Source organism: Harpegnathos saltator, unplaced genomic scaffold (assembly GCF_003227715.2).
Source record: "Harpegnathos saltator strain DR-91 unplaced genomic scaffold, Hsal_v8.6 scaffold714, whole genome shotgun sequence".
NCBI classification, from domain to species: domain Eukaryota; kingdom Metazoa; phylum Arthropoda; class Insecta; order Hymenoptera; family Formicidae; genus Harpegnathos; species Harpegnathos saltator.
In genome coordinates, this window is record NW_020230554.1 from 52,381 (window position 1) to 70,119 (window position 17,739).

General features: G+C 51.9%; 1 protein-coding gene across 2 annotated transcripts; it reads left to right on the plus strand.

Annotated features, from left to right (window-relative positions):
- Positions 1 to 1,386: 1,386 nt before the first annotated feature.
- LOC105185947 (transcription factor SOX-9) lies at positions 1,387 to 15,848 on the plus strand. Of its 2 annotated transcripts, none has more exons than XM_025305799.1 (5): positions 1,387 to 3,022; positions 6,493 to 6,621; positions 12,017 to 12,350; positions 12,582 to 12,886; positions 13,692 to 15,848. In XM_025305799.1, exons 1-5 carry the CDS (start codon positions 2,769 to 2,771, stop codon positions 13,957 to 13,959), a joined length of 1,290 nt encoding a protein of 429 aa, XP_025161584.1. In that variant the 5' UTR covers positions 1,387 to 2,768; the 3' UTR covers positions 13,960 to 15,848. The 2 variants fall into 2 exon arrangements, with proteins under 2 accessions (XP_025161584.1, XP_019698247.2); XM_019842688.2 differs by having other exon boundaries at positions 1,388 to 3,022; positions 6,475 to 6,621.
- Positions 15,849 to 17,739: the final 1,891 nt, after the last annotated feature.

The following is a 17,739-nucleotide window of genomic DNA, read 5'->3' on the forward strand; positions in this document are numbered from 1 at the left end:
TGAAACACAGTGATTTCCTATTAAAGCTAAAGATTATCGCAGAGATATCATAATTAGATATTTAGCAACAATGCACTCGTTCGATTTGTCCTAATGCCTTTTTTTCCGTTAAATCTAACGACCCTTAACGAAAGCAAAAAAGAAACTCAAGATCTACAGGATCTCTACAGGATGCACCTTAAGCGTCGAATATACAGATCTTACAAGTGAGAGAGAGAGAGAGAGAGAGAGAGAGAGAGACGAACTAGTCGCGTTCTCATACCGCAGCTTCCGACACCTTCGTCGAGCGATATCGCGCTAATGTCCGGTCGGCGCGCAGGCCGGTCGACGAGTGCAACGTGCAAGCATGGGTGCAACCGGTCTTGACGCAGCGGCCGTATTCTCCTCCTCTTGACGTCATAATTGCAGCCGACCCACGGACCAATGGACGGAACTGCGTAGGAGGAATAGAGAGGAAGAGAGACCACGGGCGCAGGAACGGCCAAGAGCTACGTGGGAGAGACGGGCTCTCTCGGTCTCGAAGGAGAGAGAAACGAGGCGAGAGATAGGTGGAGCAAGCGGGAACCCGATTGGTCCTCCTCATCCTCAGGATATCGTAGCCATGGAAACTCTCTTGCCGGTAAAGAGCGGCGAGAGCACCTAAATATAAACGCTCGGGGGGGGAGAGGGGGGAGGGGTTGGGAGGGAGGGGGGAGGGAGAAGGGTGAGGGGCAGGAGAGCCAAGTGTCGGAGAGAGGGAGAGGATAATCTCTCTCGGAGAAGCGGAGAGATCGCAATATTATTGTGGTCAGCCTCTCGTCGCTGATCAGCGTCCAAAAGACCTGCGGAACCCCGCAGGTCGCAGGCCGCATCATCCCTTCGGTATCGTCCAATTGGTAGCCGTCGGCTAAAACCACCCTTGGCAACGATGCAAGATTAGTCGCTGGAGTCGCTGGACTCCGAATACTCTCCAGAACTGCAGGCAGAGCTCTGATGGCCGCGGTTGATTTGCCGCATTTGATAGCAGACCGAAGACCAACTTCGGGGGCCATTGTCATTATCGTCATTATTGTCGCAAAAGCGACAATCTCGCTTATCCAACGGCGAGGCGTACAATACGAGGCGAGACGAGAAATGTAGCGACTCGGTGGGTGCGCCGCCTTATTTGGCCGCGATCCTCGTACGCGAGTCCCAGAGTCTGCGAGCGACCGCGCCAGATACGCGAAGCGCGAGCTCGCGCCTCTCCTCCTCGTCTCGCTTCCACCGCCACCACTAACTTGGCGTGTCTCCCTCCCGGTTGCCGAGACGTGCTGCATGGAGCAACAAGTGTTACCAGCTCTGCCTTTGCTCCGCCCTCGATCGAGCCGAAGACGTGGCTACCTCGTGGTGGAAACTGCGCCCTGAGGCGATACAACCACCTCACTCGAGCGCCGATCGCGCAACGAGCCACGAACCCTCGACCTCGGCGCGAGTTTTGCCGCAAGTGAACGCAAATTCCCGACTGCTTCGCGTTCCATCTTCGAGAATCGTCGTCGGCCGGCTTTTACCTGCAAACCTGCAAACGTGACTTGTGGATGGTATTTTCGTTGGCTGGTCGCGTTGCCGGTCTCACATCAAGCGGCAACCACCCTCCGGCGAACCGGTGTTCTCGGCAGGTACCGAACGCGCGGTGACAAACGTGAATTGTGGAAGGATCGTCCCGGCCGCGAGGAATTCCGGTATCCTCGACCAGCCGGGAACGGTCGATACCTCGGTATCAGCTATCAGCGGCAGTCTGTTTCGACGGACGATCCGCAGCGGAAGCGAAGGATCACTCGATGCTGATACGAGATACCTGGCAGCCTCCCGCAAAGTCGATGGTCCTGCGCGTGAAGGACTCGATGTCGTTTGAAGTAAAAACGCGCTAAGCGAGGTCAACGCTGGAGAATCCAGGACGCTCGAAGACGCGCCTCTCTGCTCCGATATGACCGGTCGGAATGTCACAACGTGCCACGGCTGACAACAGCTGACGCGGATGCAACATTGTACTTTTGAGGAGAACGCGTGCCGAATAAGAGGAGGAGGATAATAAGAAACGATCGTATCCCATTCGAATATTCCACGCTCGAAGACATCGGTGACATTCACCAAGATACGCGAAGAGGATAGGTGAAGCAATCGCGGCCTCTTCGCTTTCGTCCGCCGCGGAGAAGAGCGAACTTTGCGAGACACAAAGAGAAACGGCGACGAGATAAGAATTGAAGCTGGTGAGACGAGCAAAAAGACGGAGGCGACGCAGATAGCAGCGAGACTCGCGTTGCCGCGGGAACGCGCGCTCGCTCGCTCGCTCGCTCGCTTGCGCGCGCGCGAGCGCGAGCGCAAGCAGGCATGCGATAATATACGCGTCGCGTCTGATCGCGAGCGAAATTAATTAGACGCCAAAGTGTCGACAGTTGGAAGTTGGAGTTGGCTGCCGGACTTTCGAAAGGGCGGGAAGCCGGGAGTAAAGACCGACGACGGGAGGGAACCTCCCCAGGTTCCGCTGCTCCTCTTCGTCGGCCGTCGGCCGAGTGGAAAACGTCGCGGGACGTGGAAAGTAACGCGCTCATGAAGCCGCGATCATGAAGTGAAGACAAGGCAAAGCCGCCGACGACGACGACTTTAGCGGCCGGTCGACGGCTACTCGCTCGCGGCTGAGACGGGATGAGCGCGTCCGGCGCGTCCTGCGCGCGATAAATCGGCAGGCAGGATCGATCGCGTGCGCGACCCTTGCGGTGCTCCTTGTTCGCGGAGGGACGTGCGAGAAGGGGATGAAGATGAACGACGTTACGCCGGAGAGCTCTGGCGCGTCGATCTCGCCCGTGGGCGGAAACAGTAACAACAATAATAACAACAACAACAACAACAACAACAACAATAACAACAACAATAACGTCAATGGCAGCGGGAAAGCGTCGGGAACGGCCGCCGCGGCGGGGACCGCCAATGGCGGCGAGGGTATCAGCGCAGCCGTCGCTAAGGTCCTCCAGGGTTACGACTGGACCCTGGTACCCGTCGCCACCAAGTAAGTATTCTGTTCGAGGAGAATGCAGCTTCTTCTTCGACTTGAATCGCTCATGTCCTCGGGCAGATTTTGTCGCGAAATTTCGGCCATCTCGCTCCGCCGCTCGACGATCTCTCGACGTATTTGGTTTACTTCGTGTAATTGAGGAAAGGGAGATAGCGGAAAGAGGGAAATTCTCCATCACGAGAAATGTGAATAAATCGACGAGACATCCGATGCGACCGATGTTAACGTAAAAGTCACCATCTTGTACGATGAATAAAAAGTAGTCTAAATAAATCACGCTTATTCATTCCGAAATTGCTCCGACTGAACTGGTCCGAAAGAAAGATACTTTGGAATTGATATTTCTTTTTGTGATTTGTTCAATTCTCGAACGTCGGTGTTTTCGCGATCAGTGTTTTCGGTAATCAGTGATGCGCGTTAACACACACGTATCTCACGTGCGCTCATGTGACTGCGAACTTAAGTTTCGCAGGTTTAACACCGCGGCTGCGACTGTATGTGTCGAAGAAAAAGAGGAAAAAACAAAAAAGAAAAGAGAAAAAAGGCGCGGCAGAAAGGAGGGAGAGAGGAGGGAGGGAAGAAAGAGGGACGCGACGCGAAGAGTCGACGGCGGAGGGAAGAAGAGGGCGAGGAAGCGTGGCGCAGTCTTAAAAATACGTAACGCTAACTCAATTATGACGCACTCGTTTCCTCGGCCTGGGAAACGCGCCTCGCGGAAAAATGTCCTCGGTCGCCAATTAACGCAAATTGGCTAATTAATGCCCGATCGCCGCGTTACGCTCGACCGTCTCGTGTTGCTCGATCCGTGGATCGTGGGAAGCGAGACGACCTTAAAATAGCCGATAACACACACACACACACACACACACACACACAGTCGGGAAGGAAGGAAAAAAACCCAGCCTCTTTCCGCGATAATCGCGGAAAGAAGCGATCGCACGTAGGACAACTCCTCGCGGATGCGTCACGACGCTCCGCTGTGAAAAAAATCATTAGATCGCGGTGAACTTGATAAAATCGAGCGTGACCTCGATTCGCGGAAAATTGTGCAACGACGCCCTGAAGCTACGTGATGGGTGTCGGCGTTGTGATTTCATATTTCTTATTTAATAGCCCGCGACGAGCGAATATTTCTTATTGTGTTAGCGAAATATTTCTTCCCGCTCTTCTACCGAAGAGAATGCAAATTTTCATTGGGAGATTAAGATCGTGAGGTTGAAGAGAAGTCGAAATTCTTGTCCAAGTGCTTACGATCTATCGATAAACGTTGTTACGTTACACGAAATTCATGCGAGTCGGAGGACGATTCGTATTCGGGAATACATAAATTAGTAGACGCGATTCGACCGTACTTTATCGTCGTGCTTATTCGCGTTCATCTATTCATTCGGCCTATGAGAGAGATCAGTGATTGACAATTATTTCATCGCGCGGCTGCGACGTTAATGGATGCGTAGAAAGAATTTCCGGAAGAAGCCGCGCGATCGTCGATAAGACGTCGGAAAAGTCGAACGAAACGACGCGGAGTGATGATTGTACTAGGTATGTGCGCGGCTAGATGATAGAGAAGAGAGAGAGAGAGAGAGAGAGAGGGGGGGAGAAAAAGAGAGCGACGGAAATCACGAAGCGTATCGTTACGCGCTTATCGCTAACCCTCAATTACGGGGTTATCTCGGGGTGGCTGCAGGGTGCGGTGTTTATTCCTGGCGATAGGAGCCGATAAAATCGAGCGCTCTTTAATTCCCATGGATCCCCTCGTGAGAGAGAAACAGAATATTGCCTATCTGCTTAATCGCCCCGACTGTCGCCAATTCGACTGTTTTAATTCGTCAGCGATAAGTAGGATTGAACAATGAAGAAATGAGCGAGATGCCGAGCGTAAGAAATAAAGCAAACCGCGCGGGTTATTCCGTGTTACTCCGTGGGAAGTGACTTCTTTTTCCGCAGATATATTCGTAGAAGAACGATCGGTAGCGTGACATCGTGTCGTATTAAATTAATTATCGTATTAAATTAATGATAGAGCGCTAGATCGCGCTGTATATCGGCCAGTCTGTCAGTTTTGCGCGATCGGGCCGAAACTTCTCCCTGTCGATGTGTCTCGCCGTTGGCCAACGCGTCGCCGTTGCACTTTACACACCGAACACCACGTCCACACATCGCGAACGTGTGAGACGCACGCGTGAGACGAGTTTTTTGCCTGTATTGAGGTAAAGCGAGGCGCGCGTCGTGACGCGTCGTGTGGTGCCACGGAGGAGCGCCGTGAAAACCCTCGTTAGTGGGCCCACGCTAATTACCAACGGCTCCGCGGGTTTACACACGGATTTAACGCCCCTCTCATTTCAAAGAGGCCGAAATATACGGGACCGCTTTCGAATCCTTGAGACGCGCGCGCGCGCGCGCGAGCGCGGAGCTCCTTTTCACCCGCGTTACACGCGCGTTCGCCACGCTTATCCCCGTGTAATCTCGGCGCCCCGCGCGATCGAGCCTTCATAGATCCTGTTACAAGCTGCTGCCGTGTTATATCCTCGGCTTCCGGTCTCGCCTCCTGCGCGCGGGACAGGCGCAATAAGCGGACACTCTCTCTCTCTCTCTCTCTCTCTCTCTCTCTCTCTCTCTCCCCCTCTCTCTCTCTCTCTCTCTCTCTCCCTCCCTCTCTCTCTCTCTCTCTCTCTCTCTCTCTCTCTGTCTGTCTCTCTCCTTCATTCTCTCTGTATCCGTCAGAGAGAGTTTTCGATGAACAACAATAATCTCGCGTGCCGTATGTGCCGGCGCTCGGCCGACGCAGAGTCCTTAAAGAATCCTCGATTAAGGGTAAAAAGAAAAACAGGGAGGGCGGATCGCTGGCGTGGCAATCACGTCAGTCACGTCGATCCCCGGGCTGGACGGGGCAAAAGTTTTATGAAGTCATCTTCTCGGAAAGAAAGGGATACGTCCATTCCTACCCGTCACACGTCGGCAGCCACGGTGTTATTTTAAGGCCGGTTTTAAACGCTCCGCGCGCTCGCCAGGATGACCTACGGGGGTAGTCGCGGCGAGACCCGATACGGATGTATACGTATATGTGCATGTGTGTGTGTGTGTGTGTGTGTGCGCGCGCTCGCGCGCGCGCGCATGTATATATGTATATATACGTGCCGTCGCCTCTGGTTATTTTCTTCTGCAAGTCACCAGATTATCCGTCGTCGAAATAGTCGATGGGAGAGACAGAGACAGAAAGAGGGAGGGGAAGAGAGAGAGAGAGAGAGAGAGAGCTCATCCCTCTGTCAAAATCCGCTTTTATTCTTACCGGGTGATCTCGTAATCCCGTCGTCGACGATAAATCACACATGCTGCTCCTCGTCGGAAAGTGCATCGAACATTTCGTGCCGGCCGCGCGCAATCACGTTCGCGTGAATGTGTAGAGAGATATCGTTTCCAATGAAGATAATGTCTTCGAATTGCAGGGGTTCCGGCGACAAAAGAGCGGCCCACGTGAAGAGGCCCATGAACGCGTTTATGGTGTGGGCCCAAGCTGCGAGGCGAAAACTGGCCGATCAATATCCCCAGCTGCACAACGCCGAGCTGTCGAAGACGCTGGGCAAACTGTGGCGGCAAGTACCATAGTCTCTTTCCTTTGTCGCGTCGGCAATTGAAGAAACGGTAAAAAAAAAAAAAAAAAAGAAAAGAGTCAACAGTAGTCGATTATGCGAGTCGACGAGTGTTTTTCTCCGTTGTATCGTGTCTCATTAGCGCGACGCGTTAAAATTCGACGTCGACTCGAAATTCTACATTTTTTTGTCGCGTTTGCGTTTACCCTGTCCGCAATCGAAGAAACCGCGATAAAAAGACTCGGTGTCGTACGCGCGTTCAGCCGGCGGGTAACGTTCGGCCGGCAACGGGCCCCGGCCAGCGGAAAGACACTGTTCCGATAAAATTAATCGGCACCACGTGTCTTCAATCGGATGCCTCTGCGCTCTCGATCTGATAAGCCCGATTCTCACAGACGCAGCCGAGCTCGCCGCCAGGCGGCGACCAGCCATGTGAAAGAATCGCGCTCGCTGATCTCGCTGCGCGCTCGCCGCATTCGGAGGAAATCGGATCGTACGAGTCGCTAAAAAATCCGTTGATCGTCTCAGCTGCCGCTGATTCGACGCCACCTGTGCGCTTATCGGCGATCCTGCGGCGTCGCTTGAGCTCGCGCACGCTGGGACGTCGCGCGCGGCGGGACGAGAGAGGGTGCAATTTTAGTCGGGAGCGCTCTCGCTGGCGATTACGCGTGCTGGCGATTGATCGAAACCAAGAGAAAACTCGCCGAATGGTCCTCGCGATTGAGAAAAGATGGGCAGAACCTTGAGAGAGCCGCAGCGTTGGTCGAGTGTAACGAGCGGCTGACGAAGGCCGCGCGAGAAGCTCCGGCTGAGCTCCCCGCCGCCGTCGCCGCCATCGCCGCCGCGCGTTCCAATTCTCGCGACCACTTGTTCCTGCGCGATCCGTTCTATTTTTACGCGCAAATTCGCGAAAACTCCTAGCTCTTTTACTTCACTCGTGGAGGCAGCGGCACGTACATTAAACACGCTCGTACCACGTGGCGCTTAAGCTGCACGTGGTACAAGTGTTCCTGCTTCTCTCGAGACCCGTCAACTCTCTCGGACCGTCGTATGTGTAACGGGGAGCGCAAGTTGCGTGACGTCGGCACTCTTTTATAACCAGCTACAATTTCTCTCGGCGTTCCTCACGTCGTCGTAATTTCCTACCGAAGCCATTTCCCACGTGTATCCTGCAAAGTCTCTCTCTAATTTTGTTTCTTTTCTTTTTTCTTTTTTAATTCAATCGCTCTCGTCGAGTCGTGTTCAATTAAATTCGCAGATTTAATCGAACAAACATTTATCTTATTTATTTTAACGTCTCGGTGGCCTTCGTGACACGATTTTATCGGTGAATTTTATCGGTTGAAACGCGCCGGTATCCCATGACATGACTCGGTTTTAACAGAAAGCACGCGGCTTTTGATACATCCTGTATACGCAGGCCTCGGAATGACTCGTGGACGATTCCGCTTCCTGGTTGGGACTAACGAGGTGCCCCAGTGGGCCATATAAACGATCATCAGAGGACGTGCCGACAAGGAACCCCGTCGCGAATCATTTAATAATACCGAGCCGATCGCGATCGCGATCGCGATCGCACGTTAAAGATCGACAATCGATATCCGTACGATTGTCACGGCGGAGCTTTCGTCGAAAAAATAAAATGATAAAACTGCTTAGTAAAACCGAAAGCCCCCCGATGGTCGATTCCTTTGAACGGAGGTGTAACGGAGATTATTAGCGGACTAATAATTCATTATTATCGCGAGTCGACCAAGTCGAATATTTATGTTTTTTATTCGAGTCGCGTTCGAGTCTACGTATAATCTCGGATAAAGAAGAAAAATTCTGAAAATATTTTGCTCGAGTTTTCCGTTTCTATCGTTTCTATCGTTAGTCGTTGAGTCTTATACTTTGTTTTTTATTCTTTGGCTAGTATTTGTAATATAGATTGTTGCTTTCACTCAACATTTTTCTCAGAGACTTCGTCTCATCCGTGACTAGACGTTGTAGTAAAACGATTAAACGAAGCGACACATTCCAGGGCCAATCGCAAGACATAATTATTATATAATTATTTCTCGTGGGCACGCTAAACAAAATTCTATCGCACTGACTGAGTTAATTTTCAGTTAATGATAAACGCATCCAGATGCAAGAAAATGTCGGACGTTAGGGTGCAGACACTCAATTGGTCTGGACATGGAGCAACCACAAGTGTCATGTAAAACATTAGTCAAACTGTCAACCACACACACACACACACACACACACACACACACGTGTCCTCTCGATTTCGATATCCCATTCTTTTCTGGAGAGACTCGTATGGACAAAAGTTCTCGCTTGGTTGCTCAGCGAATTGACGATTAATAAATGTGTGTGGTAATTGATTCGTCGGAGGACGAACAATCGCTAATAACTCGCGAGCGAGCGTAATCACGGTTGTTTATTAAATCGGGAGAAAGGGCAGTCGCGGCCTTGAGACAGGATTCGTTGACCTGCGCGTTTCGGCTCTTAAGAAGTAATTATTTAGCACCTTTTGGTATGGACCTAATGCCACTTAACACTTTCTGCTCCGAGCGCGGCAGATAGATTTCGTCAGTGCGCTCGCCAAGGCTCTTCGCGTACTCGCGAATCAACTAGTCAAATCGTACTCGAGTCTACGATCGCGCGCGCAAAGAATCGTATTTGCACGATTAATCGGCAGCGATCGAGATGTCTGTGCCGCCGCTTCGACGTTTCGATCTACCTTGATCGGAGGCACAAACGATACAGTCATCTTCGGTAATGAACACAGTACTAGGGCGATTGCTACATGGATGAACTCGCTTCGCGAACCTGATCAGCCTGATAAGACGCCAAGTTCACCGGTGGTGATTACGAGGACTCGTGCCGATCGAGATGGTTTACGGTGAAGCGACAAGTGGATACAAAGCAAACGTTTTTATAGATAAATCGTGATTATCTCCGTGGTGTTCTTCCGACGAGAAACTTAAGGCTGAGACGAAAAGAACGGAAGGTAGAAGAAGTTCCAATGACGGGGGACAGCGAGGAATAACTGCAATAAAATGCAAAATTAAGCAAACACAGAGTCGCTTAAGTTCGCTTATTTATACCGTCGTTGGCCGTCGTCGCGACTCGTCGCGAATCCTTACGAGAGGACTCTGACGCCGACTTGTCTCACGTCAATCCCGATAAGAGGCCAGGTGTGTAACCCCTGGAAATAAATCTTTTTCTCGCTCTCTCTCTCTCTCTCTCTCTCTCTCTCTCTCTCTCTCTCTCTCTCTCTCTCTCTCTCTCTCTCTCTCTCTCTCTCTCTCTCTCCTTCTGTCCTCCCCTCCTCGTTCTCTACATCGTCTCGGAACGCATCGCCATTCGGCGGATACCAAACGCTGTTTGTCGACAAAAAGAAAACAGATATCCTCCGGTTCATCCTTGGCGCGTGCTCGCAGCTGCCGGCCGGTTCCTGCCGGATAGATAAAGGGCCCCCGGGGATCACAATAAGCGCCTTGTGCTCGTCAGGTGAATTGTTCCGAACCTGCCCTTCCGCTCCTCGGACCTCCTCGCAAATAGCGCGTGACGAGAACAGGTAAATCCGCCTTATCTCCCGGAAGAAATGATTTCTCCGCGCGACCGGCTTTCCTATGACTGGCCTTTCCGAGGAACGCGGTAGCGCGCTGTCGACTTCGAGCGCAGATGAACACATCGTCGCCGTGTCATCGGGGATCGGAGCGTTGCAAAAGTTGTTGAGATACTTCGGAACACGCACATATTGTGCTGAATGCGCCATTAATCGCTGCCACGATCGCAGTCTGATTCGGAATTTTAGAAACGCCTCGGAAGAAAGTGAAAACGATGCTTTCTCGACGCGCTGCTGGATGTTGCTGACAGGTGACAGGCGTGATGGTGATCAATCGCAACACCGCGATCAAGTCGCGCGATCTTCGACAGTGTAAATGTCGTTTCTACTTTGTGGACCCCCTACGAGACAAAATTTGATATGTGCGAGTAACCTCGTAGATGCAGCAACAGGCAGACCTAAATTGGCCGACCCTGCGTTGCATCTGGCGAGGAAAAAGGGAGGCTGCGACGGCGCTCTCTCTCTCTCTCTCTCTCTCTCTCTCTCTCTCTCTCTCTCTCTCTCTCGCTATCGTCGGCACCCACCGGCGGAAAAAAGCTCATAGCCAGAGTCCATTGACCAGATGGGTTTTCTCTTTTCATCTCTCTTTCACTCCCTTTGCCCGTCGCTCCCTCTTTCTCTTTCTGTCAGGGGCAAAACGTGGTCGGTTAAGCTCGAGATACGCGTCTTCAACGTGCGTCACAAACGCAGTTCGAGAGCTTAGTGCTCCGTGTCGTGGGATTTAAATGCCGAGTTTGCGAATACTCCGGGTGACGGATCAGGGACTTCTTCAAAGGGTTCTAGAAGCGTGACAAGAATGTTCCTCTTGCAAGTTTCACGCAAGAGTGATATCAATCGGCTGCGTTACGCGGTCGAAGAGCAATATCGGTAACTGAAAGATAAGAGAGACCCACAGGTCCTCTTGAGGAAAAAGAAAAAAATTAATAAAAAAATTAACGACACGCCTGTAAGGGCGAGGAATGTGAATGTCGCGGTGGACGATATAAATCATCGGCGGCGTAATATGACGGAAATCCTCGAGATCTCTCGGACGCGCTGTTACACCGGAAAACCTTATCGCGGCAGCGGGCTTTACGAGCCCAGTGGGAATATAAACACAGAGCATTAAGGACCATAACGCACCGCGAGTCGCACGTCGAGCCGAGCCGAGCCGAGCCGAGTCGGCACGGCGGGACTTAGCGCGTCCAGAAACACTAACCAGACGACTCCCATTTCGGGTCCTCGAGAGTATCAGACGCCGATGGAAACGGCTCGAGCTCTCTCGTTCGAGCCTCTTCTGATGCCGAGCAGCGAGAGAGGCCGAGTGCGCGCTACGGGCGCGCGCACGTCCACAAGTATGCGTGCACGCGAGAGAAACGTGAATCACGTTGGCACGACGACAGATTTTACGACTACGTGAAAATTGCCCTACGGATTTATCGGGACACGAAGCCGTGAAAACGTGTTCCCTCTCGAGAGTGACGCCTCGAGTTTCAAGTGGGGCCTGCGAGTCGACCTAATGAGTCGCGGCAGGTTCACGTTCCCTTCTCGCGCACCTGCGAGCGCAGCTCGATCGAGAGAGGTAGTCGATCTCGATGGACCGCCGCAAAAAAGAGTTTCGTGCGTTCTCCTCTGCTCGGAGTCTCCCATTTCCTGATAAATCTCATAAGAGAGACGTCGATTTTTCACGGCTGGACGTCGCGAGAAACAATTCCCCTGGTTGGATCCACCCAATGTAACGTCCGCGTTCGGTGCGCAGGTAGTAATTAACAATTTTGATTACGCGGCCGGTTGCAGGCTCCTTTCCGACAACGACAAGAAGCCCTTCATCGAGGAGGCCGACCGCCTGCGCGTGATCCACAAACGCGAGCATCCCGATTACAAGTATCAACCCCGCCGCCGGAAACAGAACGGGCCTTCCGGTCGGGAGAGCTCACCCTCGCGAAATCAGAGCAACGTGACGTTCAGCGTGTCGAGATCCTTGAAGCAGGAGGACATGAGTCCCAGGGGCGCGCAAGGGCCTAATTCGCCGCAGAGCGGCGTGAGCTCCTCGCCACCTACGACCCCCAGTCAGGGTCTCTCACCACCGACGCCACCTACAACCCCGAGAGGGCAACACTACGTCAATCAGGTATCACGTGTGTTCGAATATGCGCGGAAGAGCGGTAGAGACTACAAGATGAGCGATATGAAGCGTCCTCTCTTTATCGGTTATACGGTCGATAATTAGCTTGATCGGTCCAAGGTAATAACCCTTTCATGCGCGACGGATAAGACGTCCCCTCCCTACCCCCCCCCCGCTTACTCTCTCATTACCGGCCAATTGCCGACGTCACGCGACATGAAAATGCTTGATGCGCAGAACAATCAGCTTCAGCAGAACAACAGCGTGTACTATCAGGATTTGGTGAGCACGCCATCGAGCGAATCACCGCACCAGCAGCCGGCCGTCGATCTTCGATACATCGAGGTCGGCGACGGCCTGCCCGGCGAGGAAAACGGTCTCGGCAGCTTGGGCGGCGGCCTCGGTCTGAATATACCGGTGAATTTTCAGGAGTGCGAGGTCGAGAGCAACGAACTCGACCAGTACCTACCGCCGCAGACCGCGCCGATACACCAGTACCCGCCCGTGCAGGTCACCACCGCGTCGCAATGGTTACTCAACAGGTGAGACTCCGTTTTGTGTCGTTTCGCAAACGCTCGAGGCGAGAGAAACAGCGCAAGCACAAGCGCGGCACAGACGCGTCGTATTGGGTTGGCAACTAAGTGATTGCGGATTTTAAATAAGAATGAAAATTCAAAATTTTAAATTTGCTTTTTAAAATTTTTTTCAATGCATGTATGCGATACATTGAGCTTCTCTGCAATATCACGTGTTGTGCTATGACGATCTGAATCGATAATGGCCTTGATATGGGTCTCATCGACTTCAACTGGACGGCCAGATCGTTGAGCATTTTTCAATGAAAAATCACCAGAACGAAATCTGGCAAACCAATTTTGACACTGCCTTTCTTTCAAGGCTTCACTCCCATATACGGCACATAACTTCTTGTGTGCTTGCGATGCGTTCTTGCCTTTTCGGAAATAATACAATAAAATATGTCTCAGGTGCACGTCTTGCTCTTTCATTTTTAAATTGGGATAAAAACAAAACTAAAGAACTAATCGATATAATTTTTGTACTAAATGAAAGGTAGAAGTCCAAACAATAAGAAAAAAATATAGGTTAGGTACTTTGAACACGTTAACGAAACAAAAGAAAGTGTAAAATCCATCTGTCGACAAAATCCGCGATCACTTAGTTGCCAACCCAATATAATCCGGAAAGAATCATTTCGCGAGAGAGACTGCGCTACGAGAGAAAAGCGCGTATTCCCCGTAAATGCAAATGCCGGCGGTCCGCTTCAACGCTTGCGTTCCTCTTTCGCGATTTACGAGACCCCGGGCTACTTTCCGGGTCCGTTTGCAGATACGAGGAGGTGGAGATGGAGAGACCGATGAAGCGCCATTGCTCGGAACAGGCGGTAGCGGAGGTGTCCTGGGACGACAGGACGCAGGAGATGGTGAGGTACCACGAACTGCAGCCCCCTCTTCCACCGGTCCAGTATATATCCGCCGCTCATAACGCGCACCACTCGCACGCGACCACGCAGATGGCACATTCGCACGTGTCCACACCCTACGCGCAGTATCACCGCTACGTGCCCGGCATCGAGACGTGGCCGAATTACATGTAGACCGACGCGAGACAGGCTCGTTATTTCGTCCGCGGAGCGCGGATTTCAACATCCGAGACCAGGGAACGAATACCAAATTCGCTAAAAATCCAAATCCAGCGTCATCTCCAATGTCCCGCGGCGATTTGGGAAGTGAATCGAAAGGAGGATAGATAGAAGGGCGAGGGGGGGGGGGGACGAGAAAGAGACTCAGGGCCGGTTGTTCCAACCTCTTGGTAAGTTAACTGACTTTGACTATCAGTTAACTAAGCGAATAGTTGGCAACAACCGGCAGTTAGGGAGAGATCGAGCTTACCGGTATAAATGTGACCACTTTGCAGTGGTCAGAGTCGTTTCCTCCGGAAATTTGCGACCAAAGCTAGAATCTTATCGCTCTAACTGCGCTAACTCTGATTGCGAGTACCGCGACGATTGGCCACGCGGGCTCTCGTGGACCGTCTTCTTAAGGGTGATCGAAAGAGGCCAAATAAGAAGGAGTTTGTCGCGTCGAATCGCGCATTTTTCAGAGCGACGAGAGCGCAGAGAGCATAATGTAGCGTTTATGTATTATCGTGAATATATCCCGGAAACATAAACCAAATTCCCTCGTCGCAAGTGTCTTTCCTCGTCCGACTCGAGCGAGGAAAGCGAAAGGTCGGCGGCGCGCTGGTCCGAGCGGATCGGTTCTAGCAGAGATCCTCGAGGCCAGAGTCTCGCAGAGCCCAGTGTGGAGAATTTCGTTTCACGACTAATAAAGTATCAGACTGTTCTTCCGCGCGCGGATCATCGCTTGAATCACGACGATTCCAACAAGGCATTAAAATCCTCGCCGCGCGTTCTTCATTAACAAGCGGCGGATCGGTGCAAAGAGTTGGCCGTGTTGATCGAGACGTCACTCGGACGTCACGTCGTCTCGTCGAACGTTTGGTCGCCTTCAATTTAAGAAAGAAATATCTTATGGAAATTTCACTCGACTGACGGAACGACGGATTGGCCATTCTCCGGTCTGAGGGTCTCTACTATGTGGACGAGGCGCGGCCGCCGCTACTCACCATGACATCATTCCATGACAGCCGGCCATTCCAAAGCGCAGAATTTCAGGCCAAACAAACACGCCGCTCGATATACACGGTGCCCCGGCGCGTTCCACACGTAATAATAATAATACATATATATATATATATATATATATGTACGTGCGAGACGCGTGCGAGACGTTGAGGCGCGCGGACGCTTTAAACCGTCGATCGGTCGGCTCGCTGCGCTCGTGAGCGCTCACGCTCACGTCTCGTTCAAATAAACCGCTGAAACACGATCGAGGGTGGCAACAAATGTGCCAGGCGATTCGCGCGTTGTACGGTCTCCAAGTATTTCGGGACTCGCGGACGTTGCGTCGTTGAAATCCCGGCGACGATCGCGCCTCCGAGGGAGCTTTTGACGCGAAGAAAGAGACCGACGACACGTGACGCTTGAAATTGTCGAAACTCGTCGAGAAACCGTCTTTCGTTTACGAGGATCTTGCCTGGATCGGATCGACCGACGCGTCGGGGACAATCGGTGTATCGAGGATCAGCCTGACATCGAGCGTTCGGTAATGTACACGAGCTTACAGGTAGCCCTATGTTAAAACACGTAGATCGCGTTTTATATTATACATTATTAACACTTGATAGTTGCTATGTCGATAGAGAGGGGGAAAGAGAGAAAGAGAGAGAGAGAGAGAGAGAGGGAGGGAGGGAGAGGGGGAGAGAGCGCTGCGCTTTTGTACTTAGATATTTATTCATCACACTACGAGGATCGATAGAGCATCAGACTAACGTCTCGGCGTAGTCCTGCACGTTCAAAAGCGAGCACTGAGCCGTAATTTATAAGTGCGATGTACGCTAATTTGTAGAAATAAAGCAACAAGAGAGACTACAGCCGATGTGTTCAATTTCATTCCACACTCCCGTGAAAATCCCCGGGTACCACAAGTACCTCTTCCGCATCTGTTGCACTTGCTCGTTCGTTCGTTCGTTCGTTCGTTCGTTCGTTCGTTCGTTCGTTCGTTCGTTCGTTCGTTCGTTCGTTCGTATGTCGGAGGATTAGTCGATCAAATTTCTCCAGCGTTAATATCTCAGGTCTAGCCCCGGGTTCTCGGCGCGCGAGAAGAGGCGAAAGAGCCTTTGTCGCCCTCCCGGGTGACATTTGCAACGACGTATTCGTGGCGGAGAGCGAAATAGCACGCGGACTAGGTCACACGCGTAGGTAACGACCCGCCTCAAATATTTGTGTAGCCCTTTACTTCCCTCTTTTAACGGCCCGAAAACGCCGCGAATGGACCACTCACACTCTCTCTCTCTCTCTCGCTCTCTCTCTCTCTCTCTCTCTCGCTCTCGCTCTCGCTCTCTCTCTCTCTCTCTCTCTCTCTCCGGGTCGCCGTTGGGCAAACAGGGCTTATCGAAATCCGTCCAGCGTGGAACGTGGGAATGTCGCGACTTTTATGCCACTTATCCGCGCTCGAGAGATTAAAAGGAGAGGAGGCGCACGTGTAAACGGCGGCATCGCCGCTGCTGGGCGTGCGCGTGTAAGACTTCTGACACGTGTGAGTCGGCGGACTCGCTCAAGTGCGTTACTTAGATTCCTTTTTCTTTTTCTTCCTTCGAGATTTCGTGAGCTCGGCATTGATTTGTATGCGTCATGCTCGCTGTGTGCTACGCGTCGGATTCGATTTGACTCTCAGTCGTACAAAATGATCCGAGTCGATTTGCGCGCTCGATAAATACGGCGCGCACGGCCCCGTGATAAAAATAACTCGGCAACTACCGATGGGATTCTGTTAGATCGCCGTCGAGCCGACGCTTTTTTCCCCTTCGTCGTCGTCGTCGTCGTCGGAGAGACAGAAGACCGAGCGAGTTGACGAGAGTCAGCTCTTCCATCTCGCCGTATCATCGTGCACGATTTCTTCCCTCCCCCGTATCGTTGTCAGTCATCGTGATTTCGATGGAGCAGCGCGGCGACGACGCAACGGCGAACGAACGAACGGCCGACGGAAGAATAATCACCACGGAACGATCGAGCGACGAAAATTGAACCTGGGCTTGATCCTTTGACCCCGGCGTGCGATAGGATTCCGTGGAAAGGACAATGTGCAGAGCACACGGGAAACAATCGTGACGCAAGCTCGTCGCAATACCGTCCATTCAAATCGCCCGGTGGGTGTCGGAAAAAAGAGCCGCTACTTACGTTTTATCTATTTCAATTTCCTCGCGTACACTCCATTTGCCGAAGCGAGAACGCGCGAGCGTTCTCCGACGCCGAGCGACTTCCGGGTGCTCCTCCCTGGAGGTCTTGGAAACATCCTCGTTAATCTCCCCCGTATCTTCCCCGTTCCGACGATGGTCTTAATAAGCCGATAAGTCGTTGACAGAAATATGAAAATAATTGTTGACACGGAACATGCAGACAATCGATTTTCTTCGGCGTGTCCAAGTTTCTAAGAACGGCCTGATTTCATTTGTCCGATACGCAAAGTTCGTACATCATTCTCAAGCCAGTCGACGATACATTTTCTTAGCTAAATATTTCGACAAAATATAGTTACGAGGTGTGCTGTTTTCCCTCTTTCTCTCTCTCTCTCTCTCTCTCTCTCGAATAAAAGACATTCGCCTCGTGCGGGGATACGACCTCGGACAGAGTGCGTTGACATTACGCACGGCGAACAAATGTTTGAGCAGGCTCGATGGTATCGATAAAATTTTCGACAGTTCGGCCATTCAGCGCAACGGGGAATAAAGAGTTGTAAAGCCTTACAGCTGTTCA

What these genes read in the sequence shown, in the direction of transcription:
- LOC105185947 (XM_019842688.2), top strand. Translation starts at nt 2,769, where the DNA reads ATGAAGATGAACGACGTTACGCCGGAGAGCTCTGGCGCGTCGATCTCG. An exon ending in CTGGTACCCGTCGCCACCAA is followed by an intron (nt 3,023 to 6,474) that starts GTAAGTATTCTG and finishes TTCGAATTGCAG; the next exon opens with GGGTTCCGGCGACAAAAGAG. An exon ending in GGCAACACTACGTCAATCAG is followed by an intron (nt 12,351 to 12,581) that starts GTATCACGTGTG and finishes CTTGATGCGCAG; the next exon opens with AACAATCAGCTTCAGCAGAA.